This window comes from Folsomia candida, unplaced genomic scaffold (assembly GCF_002217175.1).
Source record: "Folsomia candida strain VU population unplaced genomic scaffold, ASM221717v1 Fcan01_Sc001, whole genome shotgun sequence".
Lineage (NCBI taxonomy): Eukaryota > Metazoa > Arthropoda > Collembola > Entomobryomorpha > Isotomidae > Folsomia > Folsomia candida.
This window is the reverse complement of record NW_019091193.1, coordinates 11,203,329-11,229,566: the sequence shown is the minus strand read 5'-3', so window position 1 is coordinate 11,229,566 and position 26,238 is coordinate 11,203,329. Positions and strand designations below refer to the sequence as shown.

The window sequence follows — 26,238 nt, the reverse complement described above, 5'->3', positions numbered from 1 at the left end:
TAGATGTCCACTCACTTCACACAACACTCGTTCTTTGCTTTGCATGAAGCTTTCTCCATATACAACTCCAACCTACATGGATGGATCCTTAATTTCCAAACAGAGTGATGTGTGGTCGTAACACAATGTTGGAACTGCGAATGTGAGAAGGTTAAATTGGCATTAAATACGGATTACCAAATACAAGTTTAGATGCTGTTTTATCATGACTTGAAATGTAAGACAAACATTATACGAGTTTGATGTAAAATCCTAATGGATGCGATTCTATGTTTTCAACATCCTAAAACTTGATGTTAAATATGTAGGTATTCCTTCACAGAAGCTCAGTAACATGATTTATTAGAGAAATCAACCCAGCATTAAGCCCATTGTTTATAGCTATCGCTGCATATATTTTGATTTGTAAAAACTGCAACAAGTTTTGTAAATCGGTTGCAATGTACGACACAATTATGCATTTCTTACATATGCAAATATCCTTTTGGAAAAAGGTAATTGCATAGTGCAGGGAAATAAAACGCACATTAAAAAAGCTTTGCACTCAAAGTTAAGGTTTAATTAGCCACATAAATTTACCTCAAATTGACTTTAGATTTGCATAGCTATTTAGTGTGTTGTTTTGTAACCGCACATCTTTGCAGTTATTCAGTTCAATCTAAATAGCAATATCTCGTGTGATCCAGTAATAAAATCTAAAAAGACTGCCATTACTCACTTATTGCACACTGCTAAATATTCAACCGCAGCCAGCGTTCCAAATTAAGGTGCATTAAATTAATTGCATATTAAAATTCTAACTTCCGTTTTTATGAAAAAAAAGTTTAGCTTCATATTTTCATTCATGTTAAAAATATTTATAATTTATAATCAGTTTAGAATTGCATTTCGTACATAAAATATTTTGTATAGATCTTGGGACACGTGTAATTCATTTATATGACCATGTACTGTACATACATATTTAAGTATATTCTCCATAGTCGTACTCGGCAAATTAAATAATTATTTCTTAGTCAAGGCTGATTTCTTACTGAGAGACTGTGAACGAAGATGGGTAAATGTAAATTGTTTTACCTCCTTAAATGTATAAATTCATTAAATGAATTTGCGCAGCATGCAAAACCATGCACTTTGTAAATCTTACAGACTTCCATCACAAATTTCAAGTAATGAAAAATACGTGTACGTATTTACACTATTGCAGATCATACGCATTTGTTTTCGTTATCAGGAAGTTTTCAAATGTTATCTTATCCTTACATTTCTTGACTTTTGGCAGTCTTGAACCTGCTTAACGGATATTGCAACTACGTAGCCACGTAATGTACTGGTTTTCCACAGTTCATTTATCACAACTTGATATTGCCAATATGCGATTTATTAGATTTGTTACACAGACATTGCAAATGGTTCAATCAATTTATACATGCCAAAAATAAATATTTACACGTTGTCCAAAAATAACCGTCTAGGATTTTCCACTACTCTGAGAAGACTTTGTATAATAGAAATAGCAGCATGGAATCTTTGCAATTCCAATTGAGCTTGCAAGTACACAGAAACAAACAAAGATTTATGTGTATATCATTGTAATTCTCCTGGCTAAAGCTACATATTTCAAGAATGCAAAGCCGACATGTTTTTCTCATTAAACTGCTGTATTAAGTTAGTGGAACGTTATTGTTAATTAATTAATTTATCAAAGGATCCAAGAAGCGCACACATGGAAGTTAAATTGCATATACTGCTTACATATTTATATATTACACAGTACGCAATGTCTCATTTCGCATGCGCTCTTGCCTTGAAACTACTTTTCCAGTTTGTTTTTGCTACAAGAACGCAGTACGCCAACCTTTAATAAATACATTGATACTCTTTTCTTCTTCTTTTAACAGAGAAAACGATCTCCAGTTGATGACAATCTAAATTTATCTTAACTTCAATGTGCTCTGTTTCCTATTTTTTTAGCCGCAAGAACTCGATTGTCCTACGGGCCTGTCTTCCTGTCCGGGTTCATGCAATTATTGGTAAGTTGCCATCTTTTTAGGAAAATCCTCACATTCAACGACTTGCAAAAGTTTGTGTACATAAAGTCTGTGCATATAGAATATGGGCCAAAATTGTTATACACATATGCACGATTACGATTTTTAAGTCTCAAATCGAGGTTAGTCATCTCATCGTTTATGCAGAAGCACGACTGAAATTTTGTTATTAGCAATGAAAACAAACATGAGTCAATACGTCCAGCAGGCACAAGGAGAAAATACTTATGTGCAATTTACTGATTGAGAAGATAATATATTTGTACGACTGAAATCGATGAAACCTCTCTCAATAAACCAAGCACGTTATCAGTCAGAGAGACTTGGTCGCCCTGTTAGTGTTTATTTTTTTGTGAACTTGAACACTCGTGCAAGTGGGATTGAACATGACTCTTGGAAGAATTGAGTAGAAAACTTTAATTTGTCAAGCAAACACAATTTAGTTCTAAACAAATGCAGACGCTGTTGTTCCATTTCATTAGCACATGCACTTTCAATAGTTTGTTGTAATATAATTTGTATGTAAGTGATCTCTGAAGAAACAAGGTGATTGATGATCATTTCACAATCACAAACAAAAATGAAGGGGAAAGGTCAAGAGTTTAGGAAAACGAATTTTCTGGGTGAGGGAGACTCACAGAAACAAATTATGATGAATGAGTGTCATTCAGGTAATTAAAGTTTCTACAGAACCACTTTTCACACTTTAACAGGGAAGCGAGGTTGTCGAATGTTGTAATTTAATTATTTTGTTGGGAATATTATAGATTAAAAGTCAGAAATATTCAATTCTATTTAGATTTAGATCATTTAGTTTCATACATTTGAAAGTCTTTGAGTCCATTTGAATCTAGAGCATTTTTTGGTTAGTAACTTAATATCTGCTAATGATTCTACTGTGCTTATCCTTAGCCAATAAAACCACTAAGTTTTTATTGTATCACTACATACATACATACATACATACATTATAAAAAGGATGAAACTCAAGCAGGACTAATATCATATTATGCGCAGCTAATAGACATGCTTCATGCAAATAAGTGGGAACGCTATTTTTTACAAGAACAATTAATTATATTTGTATCGTGTAACAGCATTTCTTATCATTTATCAAGCTCAAATCTGGTACTGTACTGGTACAACTTTGCACACAAGGCGTTGATACATCTGACTAGAATTTGATCACGAAGTGCTAAACGAAAAGGAGCACTCAAATGACTTAAACCGACGAATTCAAAGAATCTCTCCCTCACATTGTTGTACATTAACACTTGAATCACGAACTTGGCGTTGTAATTTTTGCTCTGATCTGATTGAAATTAATGGCTTGTGTTGAGCCACTTTTACCGACTTGAACTTTCTACACTGCACTATTGAGTGAGAATGGGTTTGGTTTAACAAGTATGTGATGAATTGTTCTGGTTCACCTTTTAGAGAAACTATTGACCGAGAATGGACGGGAGTTACGAAGGGCATTATTCTCCTTGAAGCAAATATTCCAGGTTAGACATAAATGTGTACATATTTAACAGTTGAACAAAATAATAATGCATCCCAATGTTCATTAAACCCCTAAAATATTAAAGCAAACTTTCAGTTTTTGTAATTTTTACTATCACGACATATTACGGGATGCTCTTTATTGCTTCAAATGGTAAACGAGAACAATAACTAATTCTAACTTATTCGAGCATGTAGATATTTACAGTGAGTCGAAATTCTTAGTTTAAAAGTATATTATGTATATTCCCCCATTGTACTTATTTGATATTGGGAAGTCCCATTGTTGTTTAGTTTTTGTTTCTTGTCCTGAGTTGCCTGTACAAAAGCTCAGTATCCTTACACATAATAAATAGGTTTCAATTTAAAGTCCCCAAATTGTAGTAAAAACGCAGTAAAGTTATGTACAAGTTACACATTAATGTTTATCTACGCAGGAGGACAAAGATTTAGTGCACGAGGTAAGTTGAATTGATGATTTCTCAAATTATGTATGCTTATAAAGATTGAGGTGGTTTATATATGTCCGATGAGTAAATGGTGAAAATATTGGTGAAACCAATTATTTTTGTTCTCCAACCTGGTAAGAAGTATCAGTGAAAGTTGAACTTTCTGTAGCTAAATGATTTAATATTCTGCATAAGAAATTCGAACCTCAATCTTTACTTACTTAAAGGCCTATCCATTAAGTTGTAATTCGCAGTTATAATTACTAATTATTCGTTTTTATTTACCCAGTTCGTGGAGAATGGTGGACTCAACTGCTTAATCAAAGTTGGATCTGATGCTGACCAAAACTACCAGAACTACATCCTCAGAGGTTAGAAAAGTGAAAACGGACGTACATACATAACTACTTAAATTTAAGTTGAAAGCATTTTTAACTTTATGGCTTAATTTCAAAAAACTTTATGACTCTTGTTGGGGTTTGGATGGTAATGATTTCGTGATGATTTCGTGAAGGGCATACATTGCACTTGCAAAAAGTTCCAAACCGTGCAATTTGAGGGAATTGTACTGCTGGGGTATTATTATGTATGCATGCACATGGTACTAAATATATTTACTTGTGCATATACATATGTACATACGTTCCCCTTCTTCACTCTTATTCATTTGCAATTAAATAATTATCTAGTGCATAATTGTCTGAGTACATTAAAATTTTATACTTTTTGCAAATAATAATTCTACTCCTTTTCAGCGATTGGTCAAGTAATGCTCTATGTGGACGGAATGTACGGTGTAATGAGACACAACGAAACAATCCAGTGGTTGTACAACTTGGTGGCCAGCAAATTTCCCCTCGTTCAAAAGACTGCCTTGAAGCTCCTCCTTGTCTTTGTCGACTATCGAGTCGACCTTGCCGACTACGACAAAGAGGCGACCTGTCTTCTCTTGATACAAGCTGTCTCCACAGTGGATCACTCCAAAGGTACGTAATCAATCCGATTCATCAGCAAAAAAATAGATTGGAAATATCTGTAATGCAAGATTCGGAAATGGTATGGATCGAGTAAGACTTTTATTTTCCATACTGAATTATTCTTTGCATCATCATCACGGTGCAATTCATCCACCCGTGAGATTACTCAATAACTGGCTCCAGACCGAGCTGCTAATAAAAGAATTGTGAAATTTGACAATGGTGAACGCTGAAGAATTTCAAAGTCTCAGTAGTCTCACATAGTTGCATAATAGTCTTCAGAGCTAGAATAAGATGTCTGTTCAGTTTGGTTGGGATTCCCAATGAGTTTTAAAATGTTTCTTGTGCATGTTAATGCGTGTAATGTACGATCCACATTTTCTGAAAAGCTTTTCTGCCTGCTTAACTCCACACAAATTGCACTCTAAAGAAAATGAGCTTGCAAGTTTTTATCGTGGAAATGAATAACCTTTCATTTATTCAAGGATGATGGGCTACCAAAGTGTTTGATCTTGTTCAATTGATTTTGGAAAAACGTAATCCATATGGAATGTATGTACCTACATGCGTACATACATTTACATAAGTATTTATATAATGTGATATCGTCGTGCTTCTTTGTCTCCTCAGTCGCGTGGGCGTATATTTATTGAAATAAGTAGATGATTAATATAGGAATGTATGTGTAAAATAGTTATTTAAATGAATGTTTGTAAGTAAATAATATAATTGTTCTTGACAGGATTGGAGGCATGGTCCAATGTGATGAATCTCTTGAGGGAACAGGATTCTAATTCCGGTGACTCGGAATTGTTAGTTTAACACTTTGAAAATAACATTATTAAGGCTAAAATTACACTTGAATTAAACTACTAATTTCATATGCAGGGGAACTTATGCAATGACTCTAGTCAATAAAGGCAAGTGCTTTAATAGTACATATCACTATTCTACGCTCATGTATAAAACTATCGAGATGACTAAAATCCCTGATTGACTCTTAATAGTTCTCAATGCAATTCCCGATATCGACACGTACTATGATCAAGTGGATGCTTTGGAGGAACAAGGAATGGCTACCATTATTCAAAGGTCAGTTACTAAACAAAAGGTCAAGTAATGCACATAAACTTTAGTTTGCAACCATTAAAGTTTTGCATGAAATGGTGGAAGTTGATAATAGATCTTAACAATTGACTAAGTAGTATCCAATAGTTAACAAGAATATGATGCAAAATTTAAAAAAATAGGAATGACAGATTTTAGACGTTTAAGTCTATTGAACGTTTATTGGCAAAATGACGCAAACAGGGGAATACGATCGAGTATGCTTCATCAAGAAATGACGATCATCGACATATTTATTTGCCTACTACATACAATGAAGGACACCACCACCAGTACGTGACCCTTCATAAATGTGTAAATAAAGGTTCAGTTTTCAGATGATGATATTTTTAGGTACATAGATTAAAGCTCTATGACGTTTGAGCATAAAAAATGCTTGCTAATAATATACACTAATTTACATACATACGTATCGTTCTTATTTGTTCGTGAATAAGGAACGAAGAAAGTGAGAGCTGCACTTTGCATGTTTTAATCATTGCATCCTGTGCACAGTTTAATCATTTAATAAAAACAACGAACGAAATTGGGGATAACAAGCGTCTCGCGTAAAATTACTATACTCCTGCATAATTTCCTTCTCCTAAATATGGAGGGTGCGTAACTAGAGATTTTTAAATAATGAACACATTACATGTATTTAAGGCCTCGATTGTTAAAAAGCATAAGAGACATGCAATAGTTTTCAGGATATATCACCTAAACCCACTCAGTGTACATATCATTCAAGTCAACTTCCATATCCATGTGCAGTGAAACACATTAGTGTAATTGAAGATAATGTTGAATTAATTCAAAGTCAACCCATTATTATATAACAACAAGTTCTCTAGTAGACCAATTACTACTTGTGTTTTTGTTTTTGGTGTGTGCAGTTACATGGGGAAACAATGCGCAGACTTGGATTTACTGTAAATCACTCATTTACATATAAGAGTTAAATATAAATTTGGAATACTAACTTTTAATGAATTAAATGCTTGCAGTAAGCAGTTTCAGATTTACGAACTAGTTTTAAAGCATGAGGACGGTGAGGAGGACAACATTATGATGCAACTGGACGAGAGCATGAGGTACATATCAATCACAAACATATAATTTTTTAGAAATTTTTAGAAAATAATTCCTCTTTTGGGATACAGGAGCAAGCTTCTAAGTCGGAAGGGGTACTCTGAGACGGAGACAGGAGGGGTCACAAAGGACAGGAGAAAGTCTCGTCGTCATTCTACGAGCACTCCGCCCACCACCCCCAACGGCACCTCCGCGGTTCCTGCCTTTCCAAGACGGCTGTCCTCCGCGGACGTGTCCCCATACAGCTCTCTCTCCTCATCCAGCTCGATTAACGGGATTCCTAATGGCCATATGAAAGAAAAATGTATGTTGCAATTTGGCGAACGTTTTTTTGTGATATTAGGTCATTGTTAACGTATACGTTTTACTAAATAGCAAACATGGAGTTAACGCCCGGCTTAAGAAGACGAAGAGAACGTGCAGAACATCAGAAAAATCTAATCTTGGAGCAATTAGTCAACGGTGGTGGAGTAAACGGGGGAGATTTTTTGGATCCGTCATCAGATTCGCCAACAACTCACTCTGAAGAATCTCTAGACTTTATATCGCTACGACGTTCTAGTGGAAGTAGGAAAGATTTGAATTCCTTGGAGTTTCAAAATAATCTGAGGAACAGTGGTGGAGGTGGTGGAGGAAATGCTAATGGAACCTCTTCTGCTGCTCGACCATGGATGCTACCCATTTACACAAAGTCAAATGGAATGGCAAATAGTGGTGCAAGTATTGTAAATGCTGGTTCCAAGGAGGGTGAAAATAGAGATGACCTGGAAGTGAAAAGAGAAAACACGGTGAAGGATCTAACCCAAAAGTTAGCCAGTCAAAATTTACTTGCTAGTCCAGAGGAGAACAAGTCGTTTATTATCAATGGAGAGTTGTCAGGTATGCATGTCTGTACTTTAAATTTTTAAAGATTGATTGATGCCTTATTTGTATGAATATATGTAAGTATTGGCCCGGTTGTATTCTGATTTTAGGTGTTATTTCAAAAGCAAAGGAAGGTTTAGCCAAGTCTAAATCTAGACTTGATATGAAACAACAACCAAATGACAGCAACAGTAACAAAGGGGTTTCGCTGGAAGTTAAAAAGTCTGATAATGAACTAGAGGCCCAGAGACATTGGGAGTTTCTGGTATTTGACACTATATTAATTTGTTTATTTATGCGTATATTTGCAAGAAATGGATATAACGATTATTGCACAACTTTTTACGTAAAAACTAATTTCATTTTCATAGATCAACAATTTGCAACGACCTCTGGAAATTTGTGGTATGTACACGAGATCCTTTTACAGACTTATGGGATGATTTTCGGCTAACTAATCCTAAGTGAGACATCTGCTTCAAATTTTACAGATCTTGATTTTACTGATCTGCAATGTTCGGATGACGAGGATATTCTGGCTCCTGATCCGTCTCATAATAATATGAATGGATTCGGATGTCCTCCCCCAGTGCCCATGATGATGATGAATGGGCATGGACCACCCCCACCACCACCAAGCTCTGGTTCTGGAAGATACGGTGCAGCTCCTCCACCTCCTATAAATGGTTTCGGGCCACCCCTCTTTGGTGTCAACTTGAAAAATTTAGGATCCAACAATACCGCAGATTCTAAGACCTCGACTCCAAAGAAGACGAAGAAAACGGTCAAATTATTCTGGAAAGAGGTTCGAGACGACCCAATCACTGCGAGCAAGTTGGAGAAAGTTGGCTGCATTTGGAATGAGATTGAAATTCCACCGATTGATACGCAAAAACTAGAAAACTTATTTGAATCCAGGGCAAAAGACATAATTAGCAAGGTTCGTTCTGTGAATATCATTATTGCCAATCACTGGGTTGTTCCGTGTCCAATTTTGGAATACCTAACAAACTAGATACATATTTGCTTTTAAAAAGTGGAGAAATAGTTGTTGGTATTTTGATATTGGTACATTGAATGGAAGTACGAAAGTAGTTACGCTTGACTGCTGGGTTTAGTGTACATATCATTGGGGTCTTGATTATCTGCACTTTATTAGAGAATATTATTTGCACGACTATCCCAAAAATCCAAAAATATATATTTATTTAGCTTAATAATGCCTCCCATTTATTTAGCTTAATTTTAAACCCCAATTTATTGTTATTTTATTTATTTTCTGTAATCAATTAGAGAAAATAGTTAACACACTACAAATTCAACAATCAATCAAAATGCACAGATTAAAATTACACATTATTTTATTTCCCCACTGCCGTTCAGTTTAATATCTTAAACAGACTCAGAAATAATGCAACTTAATTGAATTTTCTTGTTTATTTGCTGCTTTCTATTTCCTTGTGGGGGACTTTTCATCTTTTCATGGACATTGATAATTCAGGAGGTAAGTATATGAGAAAGTTGAGTTGAGACGACGATAGGAATGTTTATGAAAATTTTGAATTAAAGCAATTAACCCGATAATTATAATTTATATTACTAATTCCACCATACATATATAGCTTCATTCCTTAACAGTCATACTCTATTTGAACATTAAGTTATCCCTTCTACATATCTTTTACAAGCTATAAATTCCTAGCTTCAAATTCTCCTAGCCATTTATTAAGACATCATTTCTCTTCCAATTCTGTCCCTAAATTTCTAGTTTTATTTCGTATAAAGTATTTGAAATATCGTCAATTCTGATATTTTAGAAACAGTCTGATGTGAATAAGACGAAAGAAATAGTTGTGCTGGATCCGAAGCGAAGCAATGCGATTAATATTGGGATGACAAAGTTACCACCTCCAAGGACTATCAAGGCAGCAATTATGAAGATGGACTCTACAATTGTGAATAGGGAAGGAATTGAGGTTAATTTGAACAGATCAATTTTTTGGACTATTTTTTTTTTGGTTTATTTGTGTGTACATATATGTATTTCTCTCTTCAGAAACTCTTGACTATGCTCCCAACGGAGGAAGAGCGTGCAAAAATTACAGGTATACCGATACTTCTCGTCTTAATTATAGATTAAAAATGACTTGGCTACTTAAGAGGGCATTCAAAATTATTACATGTTTATATTCTTCTACCACAGAGGCTCAATTTGCTAATCCTTTGGGTTGTTTGGGATCAGCAGAGCAGTTTCTGTTGACCCTGAGCCAGATCTCCGAATTGACAGCACGCCTCAAGCTGTGGGCATTTAAGCTTGACTATGAAAACCTGGAAAGAGTTAGTGCTCACTATTATGCATTTATTCATGTATCAATTCAACTTTCCAGAATTGACTATATAAATATCTTAAGTGAACTTCCAGAAAAGTCTCTTAATTTGTATTTGAATGTGTGTTTAGGAAGTGTGCGAACCCTTGATGGACCTGAAGACTGGGATCGTCGATCTTGAGAAAAATAAAACATTCCGATACATACTGAGGTTGTTCATCATTCGGCAACACTTAAATTAAAGTTATGCATTAGTCATTAGTAATGCTATTTTGTTTTATTGTCACATAGCACACTTTTGAGCATTGGCAACTTTCTAAATGGTGGTGATGCTAAAGGCTTCCAAATAGAATATCTGGTAAGCACATAACTATTGGTTTATTTATATTTTTGTACACTAATGGACGAAATCGTTGCCTTTTAGTCAAAAGTTCCGGAAGTGAAAGACACTGTTCAAAAGCATTCTCTCCTTCATCATCTTTGTCAAACTGTTAATGAGAATTATCCCGACTCATCTGATCTCTACTCCGAGGTAGGCACTTACTTTAACAATCTATACGTGAATGTCATTATAAATCAACATACATAATTTATAGATCGGCCCTGTAACTAGAGCTTCTCGAGTGGACTTTGATGAAATTTGCGCCAATTTAGTGAAAATGGAGAACGATTGTAAAACTTCGTGGGACCATCTTCGAGTAATTGCAAAACACGATGGCCCCACAAATCTAAAATTAAAGTAAGTACGAAGTGTGGTGACAAAGAAAATTAAAATTCAACAAATATGATGTAATTTGACGAATACTTTTTTTTCTAGATTATCCGAGTTCCTTGCAGATTGTGCTGAGCGAATAATAGTGTTGGGGATGATTCATAGAAGGGTTCTCAACAGGTGCATAAAAATATAATAAATTACACAGTTTTACATACTTGCTCTCAGTCTCCAATTCTACCAATTCATCTAAAGTTCATAGGAATAACTACCCGTATAATTATTTTTCAACAGATTTCACAAATTTCTTCTGTGGCTTGGTGTTGCTGGTAGGTACTAGATAATTATGAATATATGTATACCAACCTGTTTTAATGTGTTACGACAGCTTGCTGTAACATATGCTATGTTATTAAACATTGCATCACATACAGGGAAGATGAAATAGATTTCATCTTCCCTCACATATATCAGTGCATATGAATAATATCATCCCACTCCGTGGTGTCAACCCCGGCCAAATAAATATTCGTTTACTTTTATCAGTCAGCCGGTTTGTCTTTCTCTCCGTGCAAAAAGTAGTATATTTTTAATCAATAAAACTTGGACAAGAGACAAAATGGATAAGTCTGAGGACGATAGTAATGAGGTAAGGTTGATACTCTAAGTTAGTTGTTGTTAGTGAGTAAGAAAATGTTTTACTTTATAGGAAAATCCAGTCCCTGTGAAACGGATCAGGATTTTGGTGGATATGCCCGTGTCAAAAGCCCCATTTAATTTGATGACTTGCAATTCTCAAGGAGAACATGTTGAATTGAACGGTGAGTGTACTGCTTATAACAATTGTTATTTATGTTTGTTGTTTATGACATAATAATAATAATGTATTTTTTGTAGTGTTACAAATAGAAGACGAATCTCCTTCAACCTCGACCAAAGTGAAAGTGGATTCAATCATTAAAGCAGTGCTGCAGGCGATGATTGACAATAGTGGATATGCGGGGACGATGGAGTCATTCTGGGAATCGGACGAGAGGAAGAAGATGACTGATAAGTGGGCTAATCTCGTCCAAAAATCCAACAACGACACGGAAAAGTACACCCCCCTCGAAGTAGTTTATAATAAGGACAAGCTTGCGATGCAACTGGTGGGTGGGTTGCTACAAGTGGTGAAAATGCAAAAAGTTGGGAGTGAATGGAAATTCAATGGGTGGTCGGGTCGTAAGAAGAAATGTAGCTTTTCTGCTTGTATTGTAGTGTGTCAGGTAAATGAAATCATGATCGTTAATAACTATGATTGCAATTATAATTATGATGAGATAATACACGTTTGTATTACCTTGAAGGTTGGGAATTTCTGTGATACTCATGCCCCCAAACAAGTTCTTTTACTTCAAGATATTCGAGCTACTCCCCCTGTGCTGGCCTTGTTCACTCCTTACGCCTCAGCTTTACCCTACACTGAGAGTGAAGTACGAAAAAAACTGGCTGATTGTGGGGTTAAGAAATTGAGGGCAGGAAAAGAAGTTGAGGGGGGATCGGAAATACGGAATCAAAGTATCCAGCTGTATAATTATGTTGTAAGGAAAAGGGCCAGTAAAGAAGACACTTTCTTTCGGATTATACGACGGTGGCCTTTTCAGGACGATAACAACAAAGTCCGTCGTTCCGTATATGTAAGTGTTTACATATAAATAATGACTGTCACCCTTAATTAAAATCTATATTTCTATAATTGCAGTTGGCTGTGTCATTGATGGTGATGATAAAAGGAGGTGCAACTCTGTTGAATTCGAGAATTCTCTTCGTTGCTGCTGACTTGCCCTGGGTGAAGTCTTTTTTGAATAATAACGGGGTGCTCTTCGAAAAGGGAGAACAAGTTCAAGAGTCTGTTAACTCTACTTCACCAGGCGTGTCGGGAGAAATCAATCGTTCTCTGCCGTATGTCTATCTCGGAAGAAATGATGAAGGACAATTCTACACAGGGGTTCAAAATCAAGTACAGCTAACAGTTTCTGGAGCAAAATCTCCATACCATGCTTACTCCAAGGCTGAAACGGGGATGGATTCATTCACAGAGGATGAAGCCACGGTCATTTTCCAGAGCCCTATTCCTAACTTGTTGCAACATGTAATTACCACTACTAAACGGAACCAGTTCAGCCCAGCAGAAGAAGCGGAATTTTGCAAAATGGAGGAGGCTGCCAATAAATATGAAACCCTTGTTCACTCAGTCTTGAAGATTGGAGAGATGCTCGGTCAGACCTACAAAGGGGCGCTAGTTAATGGAATTCCAAAGCAGTTGAATCATTTTGAGGGTGCTATTAATCTTGTTGATCTCATGTCTACGTACTCTTTCTTGTTTGATTCAAATCTGGTCATGAGTGATGTTAGTCAATTAGAGAAAGGTGGTGATGGAAAGGTTGTTATCAATTTTGTTGTTTAGTTATTCTTACGTATGCCCAGAACTTGTAACACATTCATGAACTATTTCAACTAAAAATAAAAATGTCATGCAAAGAATATATCAGTTTGCACAACATGGTATCACCATGTCCGTACATTTCGACAATGCGCATTAGATAGTTAAATCACAACATTGTATGAAATTATCTAATTAATTACTTTTCGACACGGCAATCTTTTGTCATCATATCCCCTAAAACGAAAGAAATGAACCTATTTGGATTAAAAAGTGCATATTATGTTAATTGCAGCACACCAAGTCTCAACTACCAAACCCCACACATTGTTCAAAATCATTTCAGAATTCGCATTGGAGTACAGAACCACACGAGAAAGAGTGATACAACAAATGCAGAAAAAAGCTAGTCACCGAGAACGAAACAAAACTCGGGGAAAAATGATAACCGAGGTGCTTTGTAGTTGTCCTTATTTATGCCGAACATTTATACTTGCTATTGATAATATCGCAATTTTATAAATTGTATTCTCAATTTCATCAGCAAATCATGTACAAATCAAAGGAGGATCAAGAAGACGAAGAACTTCGCCAAGTTCTAAACAAGACTAGTAATGTCGGAACTGAGGAAGTCGTTAATGGGTCCTTGACATGGTCTCGCCGACTGAAACCACCCGCAACTCCAACCACCCCAACAAACACACTTTATCACAACTTTAACAGCGGGAGCAGGTCATCAACGCTTAGCAGCAACGGTACGCTTGGTGATGGGGATGACGAAATTTTGGAAAGTTTGGTCAAGACAGCAACGCGCACGGCCGACACGAGAGTAGCGACGCGAGAACGGAAACGAAACAATGGGTTGAGAAATAGCGCAGAGAGAAAATCACGTAAGCCTAAAAATAAAAATAAATGAATAAACTTTAGTCACTCCATAACTTGTGATGATAAAGATGAATGTACTAAAAGCAATCGAATTTTTATCGTTACAATGCTGCAGTAGTTAAGCGATCACGAACACGAGAGAATAACGTCGGCACAAGTTTATATGACATTCTTAACTGAATGGGTATGACAAAGTCGTAAGCACTTTCCGAATCCGATTTACTAATATCCTCGTGTTTGCGTGGCTGGTTAAACTAATATTTGCAAATAATCCAATCAAATTATATTTATTATTTCTCTTGTTTACTCTAAAATGGGTGTTTTATGCATTTTTACTTATTTTAAAATTTATATTCTAGCGTATTTTTGTGTAATATATTGCAGTGAGACGAACTTTAAGGCACGGCCTAACCGAAGAAGAACGGAACATGCTCGCAGCGTTTATGGCCACAGGGCACTCTTTTTGCTCATAATCAATCTTTTTAATCCTCGTTTATCTTAAATTATTACAATGTTGGTCAGCTACATATCTGTTATAAATTGCACTGTGTCGTGTTATGGTTAGTTTTCGACTATGCGTATTTAGGTTGACCCACGACTCGACCGTCTTGTTTTACTGCTCAGAATTGTGTCTTAAAATAATTTTCAGTTTCCTCATGCGACGACAGGATGATGTGTATAAAACACTGTTTATACCTAAATTTTGAAATTTTTATGTATGTCATTGTCGTAATCCTGTCAATAAATTGTGATGATTAATGAAGTGGTTACCTGTGCTATGCACTTTGGTATTTACAAGAATGTTAACTCGAATAAATTTTCGAAATAAAGCGTGAAACATATTACTTTGGTGGGTTGGTCTATTTTTTTATTCATTGTTTGATGATTGACTAGGAGGAGGAGAGGACTATTGTATAATCAAACATTTTATAAAACTACAAGAGGTATTACATACCAATAAAACACATAAAGTTCTAGTATAAAGTGTGGAATCCTTAAAATTTAATTACATATATTAAAACAACCCAAGCTATGGCATTTGGAACGATATTTAAATGCGATTTACGAACTCTAATAAACATAAGGCCAACCTAAATTCATTGTGCATTTCCCAATACTTACAACAAAATTGTGAACATTACACTTTTTCAGTAGTGAGAAAATATAAAAGTTTACACTCAGCAAAAAAAAATGATCAAAATAAAATATTAAAAATTATTCAAGCTTGTTACCATTTTTCTTACATTATATTTCTTAGGATAGCAAAGGCACACTAAGTTATTCAATTATTATTAAAAATGCATATACACAAAAACCGGGCTCCCAAACTGGTTTGTTTTACTTTGTTAGTTACCATTATTTACTTCAATAAAATGCATATGGTCAAAATTTAAGTCAGAAACAATCAGACCCAAATTCGCTATGAAAAAAGCCAAGTAATTACTGTATGACTCATCATGTACATACTAGTCCACAAAGCAATAAGTCATTACTAGTGAAACGCAGCTTGTTATTTTACGATACACGGGGAACATTTTCAACAACTTTCTCTACACATTTACAGACTCATGACAGTACAAATTGTTCATTACTAAAAATTTAGCTGCTTCTGCTGCAGATACAGTACGACTACATACGTAGACTAAAAAGAGAGTAAAACACTCAGACCCAGAATTTTGGTATTGTTTGTGGAAAACAGGAATCTGTCTAAAATTAGTGTTGTTCATTCAAGAATTCCAATTAAGTGCGAGTCCTAGCAGACAGGATTCTCGTTACTGGCCGCGAGTTCAGGGCTCTCAGAAATAGGGTTTTCGGTGATTCGAATGTCGCTGATTGCCTTGTCCAATGCAGAGGTTTTGCTGTGTACAGAAGAGTTCGAATTGAGATTGATCAAAGCCGTTGTAGAATTGGCGTCTCCTTTCGGAGTCACAATGCCACTTGAAATTGATCCAGATGCGTTGTTGATGGAGGCGTTAGAGCTCGCTGACGATTGTTCACCAACTCCACCCACACCGCTGTCAACTGACATTTTGCGATGCTGAGACACTTTCTTCATTGACAAGCTGGGAACTGTGTAGAGAAATAGTATTTGTAATAAGATTTGTGATAACAACAACTAAGCATAAAGTACATAATACAATTACACAATTAGAGCTTTTTCTGTAGGACATGCGCTAATAAAACAATCTTACAAGCCTACTACGAACAATAATTTTTAACTTATAACGACATGACGTAATAAGGCGTTTAAAAAGTAATGAGCAGACAAGACAATAATTTAAGGAGCGTCATACTTGGGCTTAGGATATAAATATTACTGGTTCGGCTACATGCGGATCAATCACATCACAATACGTATAAAACATGCTTTAAAATGTACTTGCATTCATTATGTATGAAATGTTGTTTTCAAATTGTCAAGTTTATGTCAAAGTTAGGCAAGGCATTAAAATAATGCATTCAAAGTGCACGGCGATAAAACATGTTAGTTGACCGCTATTGATAAAGATGTATCAATGAGAAAGACATGAAAAAGGGGACACAAAATGAAACCCAGATACCCACAAAATTTCACAGAAAACCTGATTCTAAATATTTGCTAATTAATTTGTTAGTCTGTTTCTTGAAATGCTTTTGTATTTATGTCAGAGAGTCTGTCAAGATGCTCTCACAAATAGAGGCTTTCTGTTGACGCTTAATACTGCCCACAGTGATCCATACAAACTTGAACAAACAATACAAAAATTGTGACTACTTCAGAAGTAGTACTTCTGAGAGCAAACTAAACACTTACATAACATAATGAATGCATATAGGCCTTAGTTTTCAGAGCATTCCATCCTGATGACTTTAGTAGCATTTACCTTCTGGCAAGGAGTTCTTCCGAAATAGCTTAAGAGCTTCAGAGGAGCAAAGAGAATCAAAAAATAAAGAAAATATAACAATGAATAATATAGTCGTTCTAAGATAAATATGGCCATAAGTTTTTAAAAGAACTTAAATTCACTTGACGTGGCAAAAGTTCAATAAAACCACCACACACGATATCACTGATCACAACACGAGACGATCAAATGCTGACTATAGCTGCATCCATACTCCATGGTTTCAGGGTAATTGGACCGTGAAATCACAGAGTATGTGTGATACTAGACTAAATTATTGACAAATATAATTAGAGTTATACAATGCCCAGGAGATGGAAATTAATGCTCGGAATTTCGGGCAGCAAAAACGCTAAATACCTGTGCATAAATAAAACTCTAAATATACGTAATATCCCAAATATCTATCACGATTGTTTGACTTTTAGTATCTTTGGTTCTCTGAAAGGTCGCAATAAATGTCTCAAGCCTCAATATTACAGTGGTAAAATATAATATTATCCACGTGGGCAAAATGGCAAAAGGGATTGGATCGGTGGAACGAAAAATGTTTTACTGTATATAAATAAAGTTGGGTATATTATAAAATACAACCAGATAAAATACTCACTGAATCACTTATACTAATCGTAAGTTTTGAAAATGTTCGGATAGACACAGAGATAAAAGGGGTCTAACGGCTTTCAATTTTGCCAGAGTTAAACACACAATTTTCCACCCCAATCACAACTTAGGTATGTAGATGTAGATACTAAAAGTAAACCAATCGTGCACGCGGCACAAGTACTGTGTGACCTTGCGCGTGACAGCTCCACTTGATTTTTTGGGAAACCGGAATGATATTTTGTTGACGGACCAAATGTTCCAGTTATAGTAAGTAGTGATATGTTTATTAACTACCGTAGCCTTGTCCTTGCAGGAATAACCGAAAAGCTTCACTCAATTTGGCTGGTTGTTCTTCCATCACCATTCCACAGTCTTGAATCTTATTAGAGAAATTTTATTTTTGGGTCAGTTAATCAGAATTACTGCCACATATGCAGGTTTTTAATGTTGCCATTTATACCTTCATCCACGTGGACGTGACTGGGTCGAGCCTCCCGTTGAAGGTTACAGTGTCATCAACGTGTGGCGAGAAAGCTCCCGTTACATTGAGAAGTGCCATTTTTAAGGTGCGCACTTCCTTCCTCCTCATGGGATCTAACGTTCTCTCAATGTTCAGATCAGTTCGGCGAATGTAGCTGTCGATGAACATTGCCAAATTAGTGGGGTTGACATTCGATTCAAAGTACTGGCGGTAGACGGTGGTCAAATCGTGGTTTCGATCTTCATTGACCTGTGGAATAGATATACATTATGATGATGATTTGACGTGTTGATTTTGAATTAATTTTGTTAGTTTCTTACCTTTCCAAAATGATGCCACATTAGGTAGTCAAGCACGCCCTGAATTTTAAGAACGCTTAAGTTAAACAATGGAAATATTATGGCATTTTATTTTAGCAAAATTAATCGCAATACGCGAATCTTAAGTGAATTTGTTGAGAGAGCTATCATTCGAGCGACAAAAAAGGCTATGAACTGGCCCACCAAATAATTTCCTATAATTTATTTATTTCAAAGCAATTACCTGGGTCATGACACCCTTAGCTTTCAAATTTCGCGAGTTCATTTTTTGATATCCCCACTCGATCCAGCCAGACTGGGTAGAAATACAGTTCAACACGCACAAAGCGTCCACTTTCTCCTGATGAGACAATGCAAATCGGCAGAGAATGTTAGCTGAAACAAAACAAACATTAATTGATTTTGTAATTTTACTACAATGCAGCTCGAAGAAATCGTATACATAGAATTGGGCTGGGTATCAAGACAATCACATTGTCCACTCCCGTTATACTTGTCCAATCATCATCGCATTAGACGGAAATATAAGGTTTTTAGTAATTTTACTAATTGGAATTTGTTTTGTTTAGTGTATCACTAATACATCTACTAAATTATTGGATCGAAACATTTGTATACATTTGTTGCGAAGGCCCTTTCTCTTCAGTTTTTATAAAATAAAAATAAAACCTAACCTCCAGCTCCAACGCCGAAACCTACAACTCGCTTCAGACCAAAATGGACCAATACATCCAAAAGCTGTTCAGCCAACTCGTCCATCGTAGGGTAGACATATGTTTCTGGAAGAGTTGTTGCATTTTCTTCTTGTCCCGGAGCCTAATATTATAGTACACAAAAACAAGTCATGTAGTATTAGATTACAAAGATTGACTACTAGAACAAATCATAACAGGTTACGCAAAAAAATTACATTGACGTGGTAGACGCAAAAGTTTTGCAGAAGAAGCCGCATGTCCACAAAGTTGAAAAATGCTTGATAGTTGGAAACATCTGGAACAAATTAATTCAAATAATTTAGTAAGAGTATTTGATTCCTTCAATACTTTGAATTAGTAAAACATGTATGTACAAAATATTTATTTTCTCTTACAGTTCAGGCCAAGATCATGATACGTCAAGATTGCAGGCTTGGACCGATCTCCTTGAACAGCTACATACGAAATAGATCAGTCATTTTCAATTGAGCAATACGAAGTGTCAGTTTTGCCATAAAATGTAATACTTACCCACGAGAAGCGATCCTAAATTGGTCTCAACCCGTTCTTCAGAAGCAATTCCCTCGCCACGTGCAAGTGACCGAGTAGATGGAAATGAAAGCTGAATGTTCTTCAACTCGACCTCGTCCATACTTTCCGAAGGGTTGCACCTGAATAACGTTGATATCGAGTTATGTTAATGATAAGCTGTGTAATACTGGATTAGACGTGCACAAGAAAATGCATAATACAGTACAGCGTTACAACAATAGATTTTTTTAATTATTTAGCTAGACTCTTATTTACAATAAAAATCCAAGGGAACGTGCATATCACAAACCAAACGGACCAATGTGGAAAAATAAAAATAAATCAAGCAAGCAACTCTATAGTACTAATAGTACGGCAAGCAAGAAATCACTGATAATCACTGATTATCATTCAGGTTCGACCATGAATACAGGCAACAAAACATATAGTACTTACTAATAAGATTAAGTTTTTTTGAAGAGAGAAAAGAATGTGCAATCACCAAGAAGCGTCAGTGCTGAAGGAATGAGTCAAAGTTGACATGTTCCCAAAGAAGTGAAACACTTGTTCACCAATAACGCGGACACTAAATTATAATTTAATGCTGTGGCTGTGTTTTAGTACAGTACGAGAGAAAGCTGAATATCGAAATTCAAATCGATATATTATTTCTAGGCTGGAATTTTATTGTCGATTTCGGTGAATATTATAGTTAGCTTCTGCCAGTGATGTTAAATCTTGAACGTTACGAGAGATAGGGATCCAACGCCCAAAAAAGCCTACATAAAGCAATCAATTAATTATTGATGCAGGACACAAACCGTGATATATATGTACCTAGAGGAGTAGAATATGTATATTAAACTGCCAAATGATTTTTGCAATTACGGAACTTCATTAAAAGTGCACTTGTCCATAAAACTTGGAGGAAGCCAATTTACTGTCAGTACTGTATAAGTGTAATATACATATTGGATCCACTCTAAACTGGCTGCCTAATGCTCCTTTCTGCCGTACAGCAGATGAAATGTCAATGATGGTGTAAGATGATGCGAAGCAAACCAAGTTGATGACTATTAAAGTTTATGTTCATAAACATAAGGATGAATATAGTTCAATCACTTATTCAATCAGTTCTCGTGGCAAGTAACCGCAGTCAGAAAATATCACGAGAATGGAGTGCAGGGTAGTTGAGAGTCTTGTGGAAAATCGATTTCGTTGGAAGCATCACGACAAGATTCGGAAGATGTGTGGTGCATTCCGGTACTAGAAATACCCGGCATCAAATAGCCCTTTTGCATCAAATCATGGAAGGGAACCGAAATCCACATCTTTTACCAAAGTGTAAGCAAACTATTTTTGAATCCAACGAATGTAAGTTAATTTTGTAAGAAAAAATCATATGCAGATACTCTGACTGTTCATGAAATAAGATAATCTGGAGCCATTAGACTATTACATAGAGCATAACACCAGGAGCAATATCTCAAGTTACATACATACATTAAGAAAATAGAAGGTCAATCTTAGGTCAAAAACATGACTCATTGAAGGAATTAAGCCACATCAATTAATCTTATAAGCAGTACTGTCGAGAATGACAATACTTAAGAAGAGATGAAGCATACATATGTAGACACATTGGAGTTTGACTTTAGAAAAAGAGTGAGCAGGCTTTAATTCGCTTTAATAGCCTGGGACATTAAAATATATTGTTGGTTTGTATAGGGAGACATAAATTAAGCGATATTATAGTGACACAGACAGACTCAAGAGTTGTGTAGCGAAAAATAATAATATTGCTCGCATAATTCGTTAAAATCACATATGTATATGGCTTACCCAAGGAGGGCCGCCTCCTCCATCGATGTTGAAGTTGGCATTCTACGTCCTTTGTTATCCCTGAGCATGAGTAATTTATTTATTCGTAATTTACCATAAAATATACACATTTAAATATGTATCACAGTCTTTGAATAAAATCTTTTAAATAGTTAGCCACAGACAGCTCCAAATCCCTTAATATGCATATGTGCACCTTTCACCAGGTAATACTATAGATAAATAAATACAATCGCACCGCACCATCACCACATGACCCTTAATTGATTATGATATCCTTATTTTATGTCATATTCCGACATCCAAAGCAAATTGGGCAAATGCATTAATATTTTTCATGTAGAGAACATAATTCCAGAACTCGAATTTTATTAGCAGAACTTATTACATACCGTATTTCGATGTCGATGGTATAATCCTTTGGGAGAACCATATCGAAATCGCGATTACTTTAGTCTCTAGTTTCCTTACTAATCTACCACAAAGCCTAGGAACTGGATTACTTCTTTAAAACTTGGAATTGGACTAAAGTTGAAATTATGGTTTGCTAATTGCGTTTCAAGTGAAGAACAAGTGCAGGAAAGTAATTATACAAAATCGGGTGTGTGAGGAGAAGCGTGATGGCTACCAATGCATACAAAACACCTTACCCTGAATATTAATACCCATTACATTACTATGTAAATCAAGCATTATGGATGCTTATTGCATTATTACAAACTATTTCTTGTCCATATAGCCATAGCTGGTGTGTTACCTTCGAAGTAATCTCTCATAGTTTGATCCAGCACCGTGAGCAGCTAATAATGTTGCGTCTTCATGAATATGAGGCAGAACAAACACGCTCTGAGAAGCTCGGAGAGCTCCTGACCCAGAATAATTTCCCCCACGAAAAATTCGCTTCACGGAATTCGAAAAACTGAACTTTTCCTGCCGTGGTGTTGGCATCACGTAATCGAAGGAAGGCCTCGTGGTACTTCTGTACACATCGTTTTCTCCTGAACTGCCCCCTTGGTCATTCAAGGCCGAGTATGAACCACTTAAAACAGACCTCATTGTTGTATCAGCGGAAGGATGATATCACATGTGACGAATATACTGTAAGGTACGGACGGACGCGAAGTTTACACTCAACACTAAAAATTAAAGCAACAATCTATACTGATAACACCAAAGAATTCCAATTATATTTCACTGTGATGTTGTGAGACAACTGTTGTTCGTTACAGTCACCATTTAGTGTAGTAAGTGTTAAATGAATTGGACAAATAATGAATGAAATCCAGTTACTCTGATGTCAAATACTGCTATGAAATTTGGATTCTGAGCACAAGTGCAACGTTAACTCTCCTTACATACTTGCTTCTATTTATTCAAAATGAAAAATAATGAACTATTAATCAAGTCGGTCCAAAGATATGTGTGTATGTGATGAGCAGAAACTTGATCAAAATGACCGACAATTCTGTGGTAGTTGAACCTTTGACACCAAACAAAGCAACAATCACTGGCTGACACTATCACAGATGATCTGATGTCGCATTCCTTAGTGTGCATGTAACAACCCAGGTATTATTTATTTTTACCAGACATGTTATGTTTTATTGTGCCGGTACTGTTTTTAACTAGCTGCAACTACACAGCTATAAATCTGGAATTATTGAGATCGTAAACTTTATTTATGCCACTACACAACATTGATGTAAACTGCTGCGTGTAGCGAATACAAAAGGATATGGGTGAAACTAACACACTAATCTAAAACTCGGGGGTAGTGTCGCTTCGGAATAAATCAATTTTGTACGGCGAAATGGAACGGAATAAAAGTTATCGGGGACCATTCACCACCGTCTTAAATATATTGGGGAAAGCCAAATGCAGGTCCCTCGTCGATACCAAAATGCTCCAATTTTTTCCCGTGCATTTCACCTTCCTTCAATCCGCTCACACTACTACAAGTTCTACATGATTGATCAATCACCTTTCAACCACTTTGCAAGCACGTTCGTGTAGCTAGTAACTGGATTAAAGTTTTGTTGTTTAGAGATGACGTTTGTGCAAAGTCTAACAAAAAAAACAACTAATCCATGAATATGAAATACGGTCGTCGTCACCATATTCGTTAGTCTATAATTTATTAACAATAATGTATAGCCTACCTGAATACAACTCCTGCCTGCCTGAAATTCGCCAAATAATTAATGTGTGGTCGTGTGTATTCCGATAGAGGCATATGTGTACATGTATAATAGGCACATGCAAGATGTGGAATGGCAATTGGTTATTACACCCTTTTGTATTATACATACAACATAGAGATGGACAATTTTGCAATGTTTATCCATGAATTGAATGAAAAAATACAAGCCGTTATTTGCTAACGGCTAACCCAATTTCAGCAATGCTACAGTCATAGCGTCGTAAAATATTATCAATGCAATTTTGTTAGCCTTAGTGTTATCTTCTCGCAGACACTGATAAAACAGAATTGGCATGCAAATATTTACCCAACTTTCATCTTCGCACAACCTTTCTTTAATATGATGAACTCGTAGTAATTCTACGCACACTATAGTTAATGATACCAATCAGTAATTTTGAATACAGGAAATCTAAACTAGAAAACATCCAAGACATTAAGATATCAAAATAGCGTATTATAGAATTTGATACAATATCGAATGTATTAATCAAGACAATAATGAATAGGTTCTACAAAAATCCAAACTTTCATTTCACTGAAAATCGAAGCTACTTAATTCTACCAATCCAAACGCACACAACCATTTGATAAACTGAAACGCAATGTTTGTCAGAGAATGGTCTTCTTACCTGAATTTATATACTGCAAAATAAGCACGTGATACTGCACCCCTTTTTTACTGAGCTATTATTCACAATCCTCCTAAATGTATGGGAAGTAATTATTGGAAATCAGTTCTATTTCAGCTCTAGTCTTTACAATCTTGCTCAACTTTATTAATTGTTTGAATAATAACGTACCTTTTGAAACATTCAACTGGATATTCGTTTTCGCTGTTTGGGCTTGATGCAAAAATTCAGCGTTGCAGAAAATCCTATGAAAATAAAACAATTTCCAGGACCCGTTATAAATAATTTATAGACTAATCCTAAGACCCAAGCGTTGCTTGGCTACTATTTAAAAGTTCAGAGAAACATTTCTCCACAAAAAGTTCAGCAATCCAAGGTGTGGCGCTTGGCTTTTGTTTTATATAATTTGTGTATTGTGTATATTTATTTGCCGTATTTCGTAGCTCGTATTACGTATACCTCGTATGTACTATAACTTCTAAGGATGTATGTACTCCTAAACTTTTATTGGGAGTGACGTATGTACATATACATACTTATCAGCAAATAATTTTCCAAGTTTGCTGAAAAACATTGCTCGCCTTTATACCCACGCCATAAATAAGAAAAAATCATCTAAAGAAAGATTACTATTTTAGCAATCTTGAGATTTTGAACATGTAATGATATGTACATATTTATGCACACAACGTATCACTAGGAATAAATCGTTCGTATTTATTTACCTGTGAAAAATCCCATTATAAATGTGAACAATCGTATATACGAAAGTAAATTAACAATATTAACCTAATATGCAATGACTTTCTCCATCAGCTAAACGGTTGAGCATTGCCGTTCAGTATCAACCCTGATTTTGAATTATGCACTAGCATATCCTCCAGAATAATAGTCAAGTTCGTTACACCTAGACCCTTTAATTTTACATTTACTATTGATTTCATAAGTTTAAAACCTTTTCACCCTAAACTGAACATTAAAAGTAAGCACATGGCCACCACCCTACATCAAGTACACACACATGTTCTTGTTTATATATTATCGGAATTACACAAAACAATACTTACCCAGGTTTTAGCAGAATTGAACCAACAAATTAATTGGGAAAATTGGGAAACTTATTATGCTTGATGCTTATTTATCGCTTTCTTCACTCACTTATTCACAGGCTGTGTGTGATGTGTGATCTGGAGAAATTGGGATGCTTGGAGACGGGGGAAAGCACAACAAACGAATTTGAGCCCTCGCGGCTCAGAGGTAAACTCGTATTCTTTGCAACAAAGAAAATTTCACCAACTTTCACCTAAACTTTCTCCCCTCACGGCATCTCCTCTGTCAGGGCTGATCTTATTGGAAAAGGCCAAAGGTAATAATGGGCTGAAAAATGTATTAATTAACTATTCAGTAGGTCAGAGTTCACGATAAAACTTGTCAGTCGGTACATGCAATGGGTTGCAACTGCATATTTCATACTTTCACTTCCATTATCTATCTATTTCTACACAGATTATAGTACCACCATTACAAATTTAGTACTCGAATTACAATTATTTACTGTAGGAATAATTTTTTTCAGATAATTTCATAATTTTCGGTTTAAAGGAAATTATTATATATGGATCATTAGCAATTAATGTGCCCTGCGTAAGGATCGGTT

The 26,238-nt window shown here is 35.7% G+C and overlaps 2 protein-coding genes and 1 long non-coding RNA gene across 16 annotated transcripts in view; 2 read left to right on the top strand and 1 right to left on the bottom strand.

Moving 5' to 3' along the window:
• LOC110852042 overlaps nucleotides 1–15,234 on the top strand; it is a 37,298-nt gene extending 22,064 nt beyond the window's left edge. The window contains exons 6-33 of one of the 4 annotated variants that reach the window (XM_035846343.1): nucleotides 1,975–2,033; nucleotides 3,489–3,556; nucleotides 3,992–4,015; nucleotides 4,293–4,374; nucleotides 4,759–4,989; nucleotides 5,723–5,792; nucleotides 5,869–5,900; nucleotides 5,988–6,072; nucleotides 6,984–7,019; nucleotides 7,095–7,181; nucleotides 7,251–7,483; nucleotides 7,555–8,058; nucleotides 8,154–8,308; nucleotides 8,415–8,448; nucleotides 8,535–8,984; nucleotides 9,859–10,019; nucleotides 10,100–10,148; nucleotides 10,247–10,380; nucleotides 10,502–10,581; nucleotides 10,662–10,728; nucleotides 10,795–10,902; nucleotides 10,967–11,109; nucleotides 11,188–11,262; nucleotides 11,377–11,411; nucleotides 13,800–13,957; nucleotides 14,049–14,394; nucleotides 14,505–14,586; nucleotides 14,774–15,234. In XM_035846343.1, coding sequence (XP_035702236.1) covers nucleotides 1,975–2,033; nucleotides 3,489–3,556; nucleotides 3,992–4,015; nucleotides 4,293–4,374; nucleotides 4,759–4,989; nucleotides 5,723–5,792; nucleotides 5,869–5,900; nucleotides 5,988–6,072; nucleotides 6,984–7,019; nucleotides 7,095–7,181; nucleotides 7,251–7,483; nucleotides 7,555–8,058; nucleotides 8,154–8,308; nucleotides 8,415–8,448; nucleotides 8,535–8,984; nucleotides 9,859–10,019; nucleotides 10,100–10,148; nucleotides 10,247–10,380; nucleotides 10,502–10,581; nucleotides 10,662–10,728; nucleotides 10,795–10,902; nucleotides 10,967–11,109; nucleotides 11,188–11,262; nucleotides 11,377–11,411; nucleotides 13,800–13,957; nucleotides 14,049–14,394; nucleotides 14,505–14,569 — 3,571 coding nt within the window. In that variant the 3' untranslated portion in view covers nucleotides 14,570–14,586; nucleotides 14,774–15,234. Of the gene's footprint in view, nucleotides 1–1,974; nucleotides 2,034–3,488; nucleotides 3,557–3,991; nucleotides 4,016–4,292; nucleotides 4,375–4,758; nucleotides 4,990–5,722; nucleotides 5,793–5,868; nucleotides 5,901–5,987; nucleotides 6,073–6,983; nucleotides 7,020–7,094; nucleotides 7,182–7,250; nucleotides 7,484–7,554; nucleotides 8,059–8,153; nucleotides 8,309–8,414; nucleotides 8,449–8,534; nucleotides 8,985–9,858; nucleotides 10,020–10,099; nucleotides 10,149–10,246; nucleotides 10,381–10,501; nucleotides 10,582–10,661; nucleotides 10,729–10,794; nucleotides 10,903–10,966; nucleotides 11,110–11,187; nucleotides 11,263–11,376; nucleotides 11,412–11,628; nucleotides 11,732–11,791; nucleotides 11,904–13,799; nucleotides 13,958–14,048; nucleotides 14,395–14,504; nucleotides 14,587–14,773 lie in introns of those variants that run through there. The other 3 variants (XM_035846342.1, XM_022100027.2, XR_004833640.1) reach the window with 3 other exon arrangements.
• Nucleotides 15,235–15,240: 6 nt separating this feature from the next.
• LOC110851969 (protein NDRG3) lies at nucleotides 15,241–26,074 on the bottom strand. 11 transcript variants are annotated; one of them, XM_022099921.2, is made up of 15 exons: nucleotides 25,649–26,069; nucleotides 24,753–24,826; nucleotides 24,582–24,654; nucleotides 22,507–22,885; nucleotides 21,750–21,809; nucleotides 19,908–20,047; nucleotides 19,772–19,831; nucleotides 19,592–19,671; nucleotides 19,356–19,497; nucleotides 18,905–19,056; nucleotides 18,682–18,720; nucleotides 18,341–18,610; nucleotides 18,175–18,259; nucleotides 17,254–17,289; nucleotides 15,241–16,459 (listed from the first exon to the last, which is right to left on the bottom strand). In XM_022099921.2, exons 4-15 carry the CDS (start codon nucleotides 22,803–22,805, stop codon nucleotides 16,143–16,145), a joined length of 1,680 nt encoding a protein of 559 aa, XP_021955613.1. In that variant the 5' UTR covers nucleotides 22,806–22,885; nucleotides 24,582–24,654; nucleotides 24,753–24,826; nucleotides 25,649–26,069; the 3' UTR covers nucleotides 15,241–16,142. The 11 variants fall into 11 exon arrangements, 10 of the variants coding, with proteins under 10 accessions (XP_021955613.1, XP_021955627.1, XP_021955654.1 ...); XR_002548096.2 differs by having other exon boundaries at nucleotides 16,376–16,459; nucleotides 17,184–17,289; nucleotides 25,649–26,074; XM_022099935.2 differs by lacking the exon at nucleotides 17,254–17,289.
• On the top strand, nucleotides 21,060–22,061 carry LOC118433891. The gene is made up of 2 exons (XR_004833641.1): nucleotides 21,060–21,251; nucleotides 21,316–22,061. It is a non-coding gene; the product is annotated as an uncharacterized LOC118433891 (long non-coding RNA).
• Nucleotides 26,075–26,238: the final 164 nt, after the last annotated feature.